The sequence below is a fragment of the Sciurus vulgaris genome (assembly GCF_902686455.1).
Source record: "Sciurus vulgaris genome assembly, chromosome: 10".
Lineage (NCBI taxonomy): Eukaryota > Metazoa > Chordata > Mammalia > Rodentia > Sciuridae > Sciurus > Sciurus vulgaris.
The window spans coordinates 89,719,480-89,733,375 of NC_136470.1; the positions used below are offsets into that span (position 1 = coordinate 89,719,480).

The window sequence follows — 13,896 nt, forward strand, 5'->3', positions numbered from 1 at the left end:
AGGGATCCTACAGTAAATTACAAGGCAGTATGAAAAGTGCTGTGGTGCATTTGGAAATATGTGTGAAAAGTCTGGAATGACTTCCTGAGAAGGGGATAGAGTGACACTGCAGATAATTCATAATGACTTGAAGGGTAAGTGGATTGGGGATGCAGCATGGGAAATGGGGGATGGATATCATGGGGAATTTCAGGCAGCAGGAAGGGACCCAGGAATTTTAGTAGGCACAGATATTTGATATGCAGGAACAGAGAACACCATGTCAGCCCTGGGAACCAGGAAGTAAGACCATTGCTAGTCCAGGTCCCCATTAGCCTCCACTACTCAGAAGGTTGTTGAGGCAGGAGAGCAAGCATGGTGGATAAGATGGGAAGCTTCCCAGGGGAGGTTGAGGTCTGATTCTCAGAATTGAAACAAGGGTCACAGAGGAACCAATTCTGAAGGTTGATGCTATCCGCTATGCAATACCCAACCGCACCTAAGTGCCCTCTGAAGAAGACCAGGTTGGTGCTGGATGTTGTGTCTCAGATTCAGGGAGGGGAAATTTAGATACAGGAACTAGGGTTGGTAGCTGCAGGGAAAGTTGAGAGTTGTCAACATTTGTGTTTGTTGCCAACTTATTGCTTAGATCCTGTCCTGCTGCCTTGGTGCCTTCAAGTGACTCCAAGTTCCCTGGTCTATCCCTCCTGACCTACCTAATTTCTACTGTTGATGCCGTCAGGCTCAGCCCATTGCTTAGGATTTGTCCTGCCACATACAACCCCACTCTTTGTGCTGCCCTACAAGGGATAGCTCTGCTGAAAACTCTACAGCCATTGTCCAGCCTCAAGAATTTGCTGGAGCTGGTTCTTTGGCACAGAAAAACAGATAAGGAAATAAAGACTCATGGAAAAGTCAAAGTTGGTTGTACTGTGGCCGTTGAATTCACCCCTTAAGGGCTCAGTCGTTGCTACTGTAACTAATTTATCAACACCAGTGGGCAAAATCAATGTTCTGTGACTGTGTCAGATAAGCCTAATTTTGTAGAAGAAAGTGGCTGGTTTGGCCATGGGGAAGTGGGCACTGTCTCTCTGTCTCCCATCAGCATGCCCATAGAACGGCCCCACGGAGCACCAAGGATGGTGCAACCAGGAAGAGGCAGCTCTTCCTTTCATAGTGATATCCATTGACATCTGCTACTGATGCTACAGACAGGACAATCTGATGAGGGTTGTGTGCCCCACTCCACTTCATGACCTCATGAATGTCCACAATGACCTGAAGGCACAGAACCAGTAACAAGCATTTTACAGAGAGTGTATCATTTCTCCAAGGTCACATGGCCCTAGGTGATGGATCCCCAGTGTATTTGACTTCCAAACCTCTGATTTTACAGTTGGGTTCAAATACCTGTAATATTTCTACACTTATTCTTCACTTATTCAAGGTTATGAAAGGCCATAAACGATGTCGAGATCAGTTCCCCAGCCTCCATGGCCACACCCTGATTCTTTCTGCTTCTTTTTCCGCCTAAGTCTCTGCTCTGTGTCAGTGTGAAGGACTTTCCTTCCAGAAGAAGGTTGGTGGAGAGCAAAATCTGAGATATCATAAAGAAATTGAAATCAGAGAATATGGGAAATAGCTCAAAATGAAATTCCAGGGTTTAAGGTTTCAGACCAGGTAGGAAGAATGGGACAGGGCAGGAAGCACGTTTGATGGCAAATAAACCCTATCTTCTTACAACAGAATAAAAGAAAACCCAACAGGTAACATTTATTGAGTACCTATTACATACCAGGCTCCAGACCAAATGCACTATGTATCAAGCCACTTAATTCTCACAACAAATCCATGAGGTAGTTTAACACTAAAATTCCCTTTACACAGTTGATGACACAGAGGCCCACCAAGGGGAATTCACATGGTCATGTAGTAGCAGATTTGGGAATTGAGACCTGTTCCATATGATTCCACAGCTGGAGCTGTGCTCCATCATGTTATCCTGCCCATATGTCCCCCCATTGATTTCCAGATCATTTCGGAGCGCACCAAACCCAGGATGCACGAGTTCCAGTCTGAGGTGTTCATGATCATTGGTGGCTGCACAAAGGACGAACGATTTGTGGCAGAGGTAACCTGCCTGGACCCCCTGAGGCGCAGCCGCCTGGAGGTGGCCAAGCTCCCACTGACGGAGCATGAGCTGGAGATTGAGAATAAGAAGTGGGTGGAGTTTGCATGCGTGACATTAAAAAATGAGGTCTACATTTCAGGTAAGCAGGAACCATGTGAAGTCAAAGCAAACCACACTCCTCAGTAGCATGCCACATTTTCCCAAGCGATAGCCAGGTAACCATCCTACGAGAATGACTGTGAGTTGGCAATGACCTAACTCTGACTGGGTGAGGCCCTGGAACCAGGAACTCAGGTAGTCTTACCTGGGGAATGCACTATTACTTAATACACTCTAAGATATGAGCAGCATTGTACTGGGATCTACAGGAGCAGGCAGACAGGTCCAGTCCTTCATGGAAAAGGAAGAAGGAAAAGTGATACTAGGATTTATTCAGAGTCTGCTACAGGCTAGCTTAGGGCCCTGCACCAGGTATGGGAATACAGTAAGGAATGAAAACTTCTGCTCTTCTCCCAAACCTGACCCCCTCTCAAGTTTATTAGGTCATCCTTTGATAGACTTCAGTAGCATAGTGAAGTAATATGAAAAGCATTTTTGTTGCTAAATTGCCAATTATTCACACTTTATGCCCATCTTCACCTTAGACCTGAAGTTCCATGAGTCAACACTGTCCCCAGCCCTTAGCACCGTGCCTGACTTCAGAGTAAACACTTGAATAATGTTTATTGAATGACATAGTCTCAACAATTTTACTACATAGTAGATGAACCTATTTTAATAATACTACATTGATTCTATAAGGTAGGTATTCTTAAGGTAGGATAAAACCAAGGCTTGGAGAGGTTTGGAATGTAACTAGGGTCACACCCTGATAGGTGTCAGGCAGAATCCCAACCCAGGTGCTGAGCCTGAGTCCCAGGCTCTCTCCCTCACATCAAAACTCAGCTCTTCTTGGGACCTTAGGGAGGAGGTGAGCACCCCACCCCAACCCCACACACCCTTAGAGGCTTTTCTGCAAGTGAACTTATTTGGGAAGAGCAACTGCCTAGAACTGGTTTTCCCCAAAATTGAGGGCAGGTCTGTTCTTCTTTGGATATATTCATACCATTGATTAGGTTCTAGTTTTCTTTTATATTGTAGAAATATTTGTAATTGATATAGAAAATTCAAATAATACAAACAATAGAAAGTAAAATATGGTAGTTTCTCCATGCCATTATAATTCTTTATTTTTATAAAGATAGTTATATTGTTTTGGGGTAAATAGTGTTAGTGATGTACAATCTAAATCTCAGTGAATTAAGACAATAGAAGTGACAGTGAGGGGTGGGGTCCATCTGCTTCCACTCAGGCCCTCAGGGACCCAGCCTCTGTCCATCTTGTGACACTGCCATTTCCCACATGTGGTCTTCATTTGGGGAAGATGGAGAAACCCAATGAGTTGAGAAGGCACATTGGCTCAAAAAGCCTCAGCCTGGAAGGACCGACTTGATTCTGCTCACATTCCACTGGCAAAGACTAGCTGTGTGCCCTTCCCTCCCAGCATACAGATGTCCCAGGAAATGCTGCTTAGCCGAGTGTGGGGAGTGGGGGGTGGGGTGGGGGAACAGGGTTGGTTGTCATAATCCACCTTCGCCATTTATACAGCACATGTTATTCTACAACTTGTCCTTCCCCTCTTGAATTTATAGTTCATTTAAAAATGATACAAGCAGTACACACAAGTATGCTTGCCTACACAGTTAAAGCAACAGAAACTTATACTTCCATTAGCAGTATGACCTGGGTATCGGTACATGTTGGTGCAATGGATGTATATATGTTAGGTGACATACTACATGTAATGCACAGCATAAAGCCAGCTACTGGTGAGAGCTCCAAGTTACCTATCATTATCACCAGTGCTCTTCCTTTCTTTGGTAGTGGGGATTGAACCCTGGGGTGCTTTACCTCTGAAGTACATTGGCAGGCCTTTTTATTTTTTATTCAGAGACAGCATCTCATTAAGTTGCTGAGACTGGTCTCTATCTTGTGATCTTCCTGCTTCAGCCTCCCGAGTCGCTGGAATTACAGGCATGTGCTACCATGCCTGACACAACTGCTCTTCTTTTTGCCAGTTGTAAGGCAGTCTATTGAATGAAAAAAAATTGTTTTTTTTACAACTTTCTTTTTTAAAAAATCCCCTTGGAAAAAAACTCACCAGTAGGCATTCTTAAACACTTAAACTTTATATACTTGTGCTTCTATTGGAAAGTTCCTGGAAGCAGTCATAAGATCTGGGAATAGAGAATTTTGGTATGTATTTCTAAATTGTCCTCCAGAAAGTTTGTATTGATTTGTTGTTCAATCAGTGTTGAATGACAGTGCCCATTTTTAACATCCTTGGTAACAATTTTTATTATTAGTCATTTTTTTATTATCATTTTTTATAGATATATATTTTATTTATCTTTTGATTTTTTACAGACTGCATTTTGATTCATTGTACACAAAAGGGGTACATCATTTCATTTCTATGGTTGTACACGATGTAGATTCATACCATTCGTGCAATCATACACGTACATACGGTAATAATGTCTGTCTCATTCCACCATTTTTCATAAAATGTCTCACTTCCAGTCTCACTTCCTGCTTCCCTCTCTTTTCCTTCTACATAATCTAAAGTTCCCCCATTCTTCTCCCACTTTAATAGACTAAAATGTTTAAATTTATACTCTTGGGTCATTGGTGAGTTTGGACCTTTTTAAAAAATTTTTTTAGTTGTAGATGGACACAATACCTTTATTTTGTTTATTTAGTGCTTTTACATGGTGCCAGGGATCGCACACAGGGCCTCACACATGCTAGACAAGCGCTCTACCACTAAGCCACAACCCCCACCCCACCCCTGGACATGTTTTTACATAGTTATTAACTAATTGCATTTATTTAAAAATTATCTGTTCATACTCTTGGGCTCTTCTATTGAGTGTTGTCTTTTTCTTACTAATTTTTGGCACTCTTATTATGTATCCTTTGCCTTTTGTGTTGCAAACAGATAGTGTTTGTCTTTTGACTTTGAATTATGTTTATATAGTCATTTTCTTCCCTCTATGATTTTGAGTTTCATGTTATGCTTAGAAGTATCCTTCCCTCCCCAAGATCATTAAGATGGTTTCTTATATATTCTGCAATTACTTTTATAGCAGTTATATTTGACCTTTATTTTAAATGCAATGTGAAATAGGTAACTAACTTAATTTTTCTCCAAATGAAAGCAGTTGTTCTAGTAACATTTATTAAATAATTTATATATATTTTAGTCTTGTTTCTGTGTCACTGTTTTTAATTAATCAGTGTGCCTATTTTTGTGCTCATACTGTAGTGGTTTTTTTGGGGGGTGCACCAGGGATTGAATTTAGGGGTAATCAACTATTTACCCACATCCCCAGCCATTTTTTGTATTTTATTTAGAGACAGGGTCTCACTGAGTTGCTTAGTGCCTTGCTTTTGCTGAGGCTGGCTTTGAACTCATGATCCTCCTGCCTCAGTTTCTGGAGCCACTGGGATTACAGGCATGTACCATCATTCCCAGACAGTAGTGTTTTTATTATGATAGTTTTTAAGCACATTTTAATATTTGATGAGGAAAGCCTACTTTATTCTTCTTTTTCAAAAATTTCTTAGAAGTTTTTCCAGTGGTGAGCACTTGCCTAGCATGTGCAAGGCCCTGGCTTCCATACCCAGCGCTGGGGCGGGGAGAATTTTTTGAAAAAGCATACTTTCAATTGGCCTTTGGAGAGCCAATCAGAGTGACTGTACATTTGGAATGAGTGTGCTGCTCGGTGTTAGAGCACTTGCTTAACATATGTGAGGCCTTGCGTTCCATCCCCAGCACTGAAAGACAAAAAACAAAGCAAAACAAAAATTCCCCTGAAGTTACTTTTCCAAGTGAAATGTAGAATTATCTTGTACTGCTCTCTTTAAAAAGCCCTTCGGGCACTGAGCATGCAGATCTCCTGAGGGAGGGTTGGCATCTCTGGGGTAACACTTCTCCCCCGCCTCCACTATGCTTTCCAGTTAGTCAGATCTTCTTTAAAATTCAGAAATAAAATCATAGAGCTTTTTTCCTATTTTAAATAAAGATTTGCATACATTTCTCTGAAAATTTATAGGTATTTTATAATTATTGACACTACCTAAATGGGATCAATAGCATACTGTTTTGAATAGAGACTTGTAAAAGGCACACAATCCAAAGGAAAATGGTCAGAGTATAATGAATAAGAAATTTAAAGAAAAGGAAGCTCAGCCTCTCTTAGAATCAGGAAAAACCAAAGTGGGATATAGAGAGAGGAGCAGGGAGACTTTCCTATGCCAGGGACACGGGGAAACGTCAACCAGCATAACTTCAGAAGGATGCTTGGTATGTGCCCATGTCTCTGACCTAGAAATCCCACTTTGGGGTTCCATCCTAGGGACACACTTAAACCCATGACCCAGAACATTGTCAGTAATATTCTTTGTCCCACTAGTGCAGGTTTGTAAGTCTGAAAAATTTTTGTTTAAATCAGCAAACTTAGAAGTTAAGCTGCCTTCTAATTTATGAGCTGGTTAATGTCCTGCCATCCCTGCCCAGTCTCACTTCCTGCTCCTGTGGGCACAAACACCAAATCCAGGCTCCCTTTGCCCCCACCCACCCAGGCTGAACTCCAGTGACACTGAGGTGGCACCGCACACCATCTAGCCATCACTCCCCCCACCGCCTTGCTCCCTGTCCCTGTGTTTGCTTTGTCTCCCCACAGCCCTGCCCCAGACCATATTCACCTTCAGGATTTCTCTTGTCTCCCCTTGGAGTGAGGCTGGTCCTGACTTAGCACTTCTGGAATTCTTTGAACTGATGGGAGAAGCTGCATTTCTGACTCATCTGGTGGTTTCTTAAATGTTTTGTTACCTCTTACAGGTGGCAAAGAAACACAGCATGATGTCTGGAAATACAATTCTTCAATCAACAAATGGATTCAGATTGAGTATTTAAACATCGGCCGCTGGAGGCATAAGATGGTGGTATTGGGTGGCAAGGTCTATGTCATCGGAGGTTTTGATGGTTTACAGAGGATCAACAACGTAGAGACTTACGACCCCTTCCACAACTGCTGGTCGGAGGTATAGGAGATAATTTCTATGACTAACTCTGTATTATTACTTCAAAGTTTTATAAAGGCACATGCCTACGATGGTGGCCAGCATTTTGATTGCCTTGCTCCCACGGAGAACATTTTTGGTGGCTCTGAGTTTCCCTCTCCTTAGCAGTCATGGCTTCAGCATTGCTGATCAAGGCATAGTAATAAAATCCTTGCAGGTGGGAATGCTCTCTGTGGGTAGCCAGAGCCCTTGATGTACAGGGGAGGTTCACCTTGTCCTGAGATGGGAGATCCCATGGTTATAAGTTTTGGCCCAGAGTCTGTCTCCTCAAGATGCATTCCATATGATTCCTCTCCACACAAGGCACTGTTTGTGAACCCAGAATCATGTTTAGGAGTCAGTCCTTATTTATTTTCCCATTAGTAATTAACCATTTACATGCCTGTATGTAAGACTCTCAATGTGACCTCAGGTATATAACATACCCAGGAAAAGTAAAGTGACTTCACCTCCTATAGTCCCAGATTATTCTCAAGTTCAAATTTTCTTTATCCTTATCAGAGTATATCTTAGCTTTGGGGAATATAAAACACAGTCACTGTAGGTTCAGGCAAAGGTCCCCAGATCACCACAACATCCAGCAAAGATCTGTCAACCTGAAAAGTGCTGTATAGGGAGTCCTTAACATTGTGTGTGTTGGGGGGTGTGCCCAACATGTTCCCCAATCATCAAGTCCTATCACAGTGTTGCTCCGTGACCCAAAGGGGTTACGTAAATAGGTAAGAGGCTCCTGAAATCCTTTTAAGTGTCCTGGGATTTACAAGGTAAAAGTACTTATCTGTCTTAATCCTCAAAGTTGCAATGTGCCCAAAGTGGCTGGTTAAAGACTTAAACCAGCTTTTCTTCCTGGATATAAACACTAAAGACAATCAATGCAACAATGAAGACATAGTGGGCACTCAGGTATTTTCTGAATGAATGAATACATGAATGAATATATATTTGAAGAATCATTTTCCTCCAACATTGGCTGACTTCATCTATATAACACTAATTCCTGCCTATACCCCCTCCTTCCTTGAGAACTGGACTCAGAGAAACAGGTGGGAACATCCCAATACACAGCCTGCCCTCACCTGCCTGGAGCCTGTGGGGAGTCTGGGAAACACATGCTTTAATTCTCTCTGCATCTTAAGGAGAGTCAGGCCCATAGACCTTGTCACTTCAGGAGATGGATGCCCACGTTTGTGTCCCAGGGCATATGTCCTGTGAGTCTTTCCAGCAATCGAGGAAGCATGGCTGACACTTTCTTCTTGTACCCTGTGCCTCTGCAGGCTGCACCCCTCCTTGTCCACGTCAGTTCCTTCGCAGCCACCAGCCACAAGAAGAAGCTCTATGTGATTGGGGGTGGGCCTAATGGAAAACTGGCCACGGACAAGACTCAGTGTTATGACCCTTCCACCAATAAATGGACTTTAAAGGCAGCCATGCCAGTGGAGGCTAAATGCATCAATGCAGTGAGTTTCCGGGACCGCATCTATGTCGTTGGTGAGTGAGTGATGGCTTTTTATTTATCTGAGGTTCCCATTTGTTTAGCCATGCCAGAGATCAGATAAAGCACTCTTGAGAATTCCTGGGTGAAGTGGGTGGAACCAAAAAGGAAGGAAAAACAGGGTTGGTTCAGGTCTTGGTGGATTTTCCTTGCAGTCCTAGAGGCAGAATCAAACCCATTTAGGGGAAATAAAGCAGATGGACACTGTGGCCCAGGGAGGCCAGAAGTCATTGCAGGAGCAAAGTTGTGTTGCAAACATTAGTAGATGTACAGAAGTTGAAATGTGCACAGTATAATAAGTGCCCAACCAGTGGTAGCTGTCATTATTTCCTAGTTTGTGTTCGTGGAAATTTCTCCCTGGCTGCTTGCTTTAGGGGCTCTGAGAAGTTACATTTAGTTGAGAGGAAAGTCTAGCCAGCCAGACCACAGTTGGCATGTAATTGTTAAGGATGGTGGCTCTCAGTCCTGACTACTCATTAGAATCACCAGGGAGCTTTTTAAAAAAGTATGGGTAGCTGGGCCTTACCCCAGACCAGTGAAATTAGAATTCAGGAAGGAAGGAGTTTGCTGGGGAATAGTATTTTTTTTTTTTAAACTCGAGATGATTTTAATGTGCAGCCAGGGTTGAGAACTACTGATTAAGGAGATGCCAGAAAATAAATAACTTCAGTGAATGAGAGCTAATAAGAGAAGGCATTTGGAGGCAAAACATTGGAACAGATTAAGGGGAAAACATTTTTCTCCCTTGCTTTAGATTTCTTGTGTGTTTACGGTTAGTCTCTTGACTGCTCCAAAAGTCTAATCTCAAGATGGTTGGTGTCTCAGATCATGCTTGGTTTCCAAAGAGATGCCACCCCAGCTACTGCCAGGGATGGATGACTTCTATCAATCAGTGATCTGCTGGGTGCTTTAGGTGCATGGTCCTTCTGACCTCTTATAACCACCATGGTCTTGGTGCCCATGGTAACAATAAAAAGTGCAGAGCTGGGATTATACCTAAAACTACCTGAGGCACCAGATGGTGCATCTTCCCAGGAGCAGTCTTGGTAGCCGCGTTAAGCCAGGTGTCCTTTAGAACCATGCTGCAGAATTGAAAGGACATGGTGAGTCATCTCCTCCTTGGCAACCTGCTGCTCCTAGGGATCCACCCTGGCTTTCTGGGGAAGGAGTCTTCAATCCACTGTTTCTCTTGGCAAGAAGGTAGTCCTGACCTAACCGGAAGTAGAATTTTAGTGGTTAACGGGGAAGAAACCCAGAAAAGTGGTGGGATGCTTCCCCAGTGTTCTTCCTCTCCAGGAGGGGCCATGAGAGCGCTATACGCCTACAGCCCGCTGGAGGACAGCTGGTGCCTGGTGACGCAGCTCAGCCACGAGCGGGCCAGCTGCGGCATCGCGCCCTGCAACAACCGGCTCTACATCACCGGCGGGCGGGACGAAAAGAACGAGGTCATCGCCACGGTGCTGTGCTGGGACCCCGAGGCCCAGAAACTGACGGAGGAGTGCGTCCTGCCCCGGGGGGTGTCCCACCATGGCAGCGTCACCATCAGAAAGTCGTACACCCACATCCGGAGGATCGTGCCGGGAGCAGTGTCCGTGTGACTGCCGGGGAACTCTGGAGGGCGCCGCTGGGTCCACGGAGGTCTCCCCCCTGCACCCTTCACCCATGTCCGGCCGCAGGCTCCGCACTGAGGCTTACCCTGGGGCACCGAGGAAGTCACAGCTTTGGGACACTTGAAAACGGCCAGGAATGTTTGCATGACCTACCTCAGGAGGAAAGGCGGGAAGAAGAGTAATATTTAACATTCGGGTCACATCTATGCTATGCTGGCTCCGGTGCCAGGCCTTTTCCCATATTAACTAACTTAATATGGGAAATGACCTCCAGCGGTGATATTGTCACTCTTGTCTGAGAGGCGAGGAAACTTGAGTTTCAGAGAGGTCAGGTGACTTGCCCCAGGATACTCATTTAGCAAGTAGCTGAGCCAGGAGTCTAAACCCGAGTCTTCCCAGTTCAGTCAATGTCGTCCTCACCATGTGCCTGACTCAGGAGGAGGAAAATGAGAACCCACACTTGACTCACCCGTCTTGTTCTGGCAAGTCTGTTAGAAGATTCACTCAGCAAGGCAGGGAAATAAAGATGTTTCTTTTTCTTTTCTTTCTTTTAGCTTTGTATTTAAACCAAATGGAATCCTTGGTGTTGGAGCTTTTGGAGTCAGTGTCAAAAGTGTCTCATAGACTCTTCCACTTGACAGTGGAGGCAGTTCTGGGAAGATGGGTTTGCATTGAAAGAGATGAAAGTTTTGTGTTCTGTTCTCCTGTTATCAAAGCCTTACTTTTTATGACCACTGGATGGCCCATTTGGACTAGAATTGCCATTGTCAGACAGAATTACTTTCACCACAGTCTGGTGCCCTGGCCTCTTAAAGTCCAATAGTTGTATTGTAATGTAGAAAAGAAGTTTCCAGAAACTCAAATTACTGTTTTTTTAAATATGTAAACATCTTAACACTGTTGGCCACTGCAGGAATGTCCCATTCTTCTTGACTGTGTACTTTCTATTTTTAGACAGTGATCTGGGGTCCATGTTCCTGGGACCCCACCCTCCTGGAACCTTAGCTTTCAGGGCCTTTTAAAACCCATCTTCTTGAGTTTTGAATAAGCTTGGCTCAGTTTTGACTCTAAGAACAGAGCCTGCCCTTCACTCTAAGAAAAGAGCTTTCAAATGAGCTCACTGGAAATTCATTCTAATCCCTCAGATAGAGAAACAGGTTAAGAGATCTTGTTTCACATGCTGTAGTTAAAAACATAGCAACTGCATTACCCCAGGTACTTTATTTTCATTGCATGATTTCAGTTCTCTTTATAGAGTTTTAGTTGATGTCAGAGGGGCATATTGTGTTTGTACTTCTCAACAGTTTGGGAAGTCAGAGATATTAGAGTTGATAGTGAACTTAATTTTCATAAAAAATGTTAAGGTGAAGTCAGGTGTGGTGGTGCATGACTATAATCCCAGGGACTTGGAGGGCTGAGGCAGGAGGATTGCAAGTTCCAGGTCAGCCCAGGCAACATTGTGAGCCCCTGTTTCAAAATAAAATGAAAAGTGTGGGGCTATATCTCAGTGGTAGAACACCCCTGGGTTCAATCCCATTCCACAAACGAAAAAAAAAAAAAAAAAAAAAGGTTTTGTCTGAAGGAACTAATGTTGTAAATTTATTTTTAAAACTTGGAAAATTACAATTGAGATCTGTGTTTATGTCTAGCCTGTTCAAGATGAATATAAACACATGTTGGTGTGTAAAATGCTCTGCCTTAGGTCAGGTGATCTATTCCCTGTGAGGAAAAGTAAGATGGGACAGTGGGACAATGCACACATACTTGGGGACACTGGGAACACACTATCACCTACCACAAGCATGAATGACCTTCATAAAGCTCTCAACTACAACAATTTCATCTAGTTCAGCAATTTTATCTAGTTCAATGCATATTGGTCAAGTTTTGGAACATCAACAAATGCCAAATTCATACCCTAGAGACATTCGATAAATGGGTAAGTAGGCCACCAATCAATATTCTAATTTTTCTTTCTTCAAGTTATCCAAAAATGACATGCACATTCATGGGGCTGAGTCCAAGAATTGATTGCCTGTCAAGGGGTCCCTTCTGAAAGCTGTGCACTTAGGTCAGCTAGTGGTGATTGCTTACATGTTTGTCTCTTTGCAGATCATTGTCAGAGCCATTTGTGACCTACAGGAAAAATCAGTCTTAATTTAAAGGCTATTTCAGGGAAGAGATTCCAAAGAGGAAATCCAGTGACAACATCATTGGCATACAACGTTCAGAAAGAGAGTGTTCCTTTTTAGGGAGCCAATGCTGACTGTCCTTTGATAGAAGCAATCAGCAAACCCAGAGCTCCTTGGGGCAGGGGGGTCAAGACTGTGCTGGGAAAGTGAGGATTTAGGATCTTAAGTTATAAACCTGATTCTAAATGCAGTTCTCGAGTTTCAGTGGTACTTTAGAATGTCTGAATGCACCCAAGGGAAGGCGTCTCTATGATTTTTATAACACCAGATAAACAAGTGAATGGTGGTAATGTCACAGGAAATATTCAAGATCTAGGAGTTCTTAATAATAATACGAGGCAGGGACAGATATACCTATTAAGAAGATCTAGGGTTCTGCTTTTGAAGCTGCAATGCTGTAGCTTTTAGAAAAAGAAAAGCTACAAGTAGTTTTGGGGAAATTTTGCAAATATAGTCATCAGGGTTTAAGTTTCTAGGCACTGGAAGCTCTTAAAAATCTGTTTTCCATTCCATGATAATAAAACAAAAACCCAAGTTTGCATCAAGTTAACTGTTAAAGCCTGCACCACCAGTATGGGGAGAGCAAGCCAGGGATGACCCAGAAACACCCCAGACTCAGGCAGGGCACGGTAGAATGTTCTGCCACAGTTGGCATGTTGAGGCAAGCCCCTGCGTGGATGGTGCCCGTGGGGGCATGAAGAGGGTTGGGGAGGAGGAGGTCAGGTTTTGAAGACGAGGGTCTAGAAAATGATATTGGGGTCCTGGAATTTGTGGCCTAACTCCAGTCCCAAGAAGGTCAGACGACTTCCATGCAAGGAAACAAAGAGGGAACCTACTTCCTAGAACTGAGGCACAAGTTAGAGCAGGACCAGGCAGTTGGGCCAATTTGCTGTGGGGCTTGTGAGCTGCCTGGCTGGGTCTCCCATCCTGAGGGAGAGAATGAGGCCCAGGGCCTTTGAGGGAGTAGAATCTGTTGATGAGGTGAAGGCTGGTCTGACGGGCAGGGAGTTAAACTCACCAAAACACCAACAGATAAATGTTCTCTTCTTAGTTTTCAGCCATTCTGGTCTCAGTGGCTTCAGAAAACATGCACATATACAAACTTGATGTCCTTGAACTCAAAGCTAACTATGCTCTTAGGGAAATACAATTATCATTCTCATCATTCTTTTATAGCTGAAAGCATAGCTTTGCTATGTATAAAAGTTGAGGTAGTATTGTTAATTATTTACTTGTCCTGCTTGATTTTGAAAAAATGAAAGTACTCCATAATTTTTAAAGTGAGTAGACATTAATGGAATTTTT

General features: G+C 43.4%; 1 protein-coding gene across 3 annotated transcripts in view; it reads left to right on the forward strand.

The window, feature by feature from the left end:
* The window catches only part of KLHL6 (kelch like family member 6), a 90,272-nt gene extending 76,888 nt beyond the window's left edge, over positions 1–13,384 (forward strand). For all 3 annotated transcript variants that reach the window (XM_079156342.1, XM_079156341.1, XM_079156343.1), the window contains 4 exons: positions 2,012–2,249; positions 7,056–7,258; positions 8,572–8,785; positions 10,086–13,384. In XM_079156342.1, coding sequence (XP_079012468.1) covers positions 2,012–2,249; positions 7,056–7,258; positions 8,572–8,785; positions 10,086–10,387 — 957 coding nt within the window. In that variant the 3' untranslated portion in view covers positions 10,388–13,384. The remainder of the gene's footprint in view (positions 1–2,011; positions 2,250–7,055; positions 7,259–8,571; positions 8,786–10,085) is intronic.
* Positions 13,385–13,896: the final 512 nt, after the last annotated feature.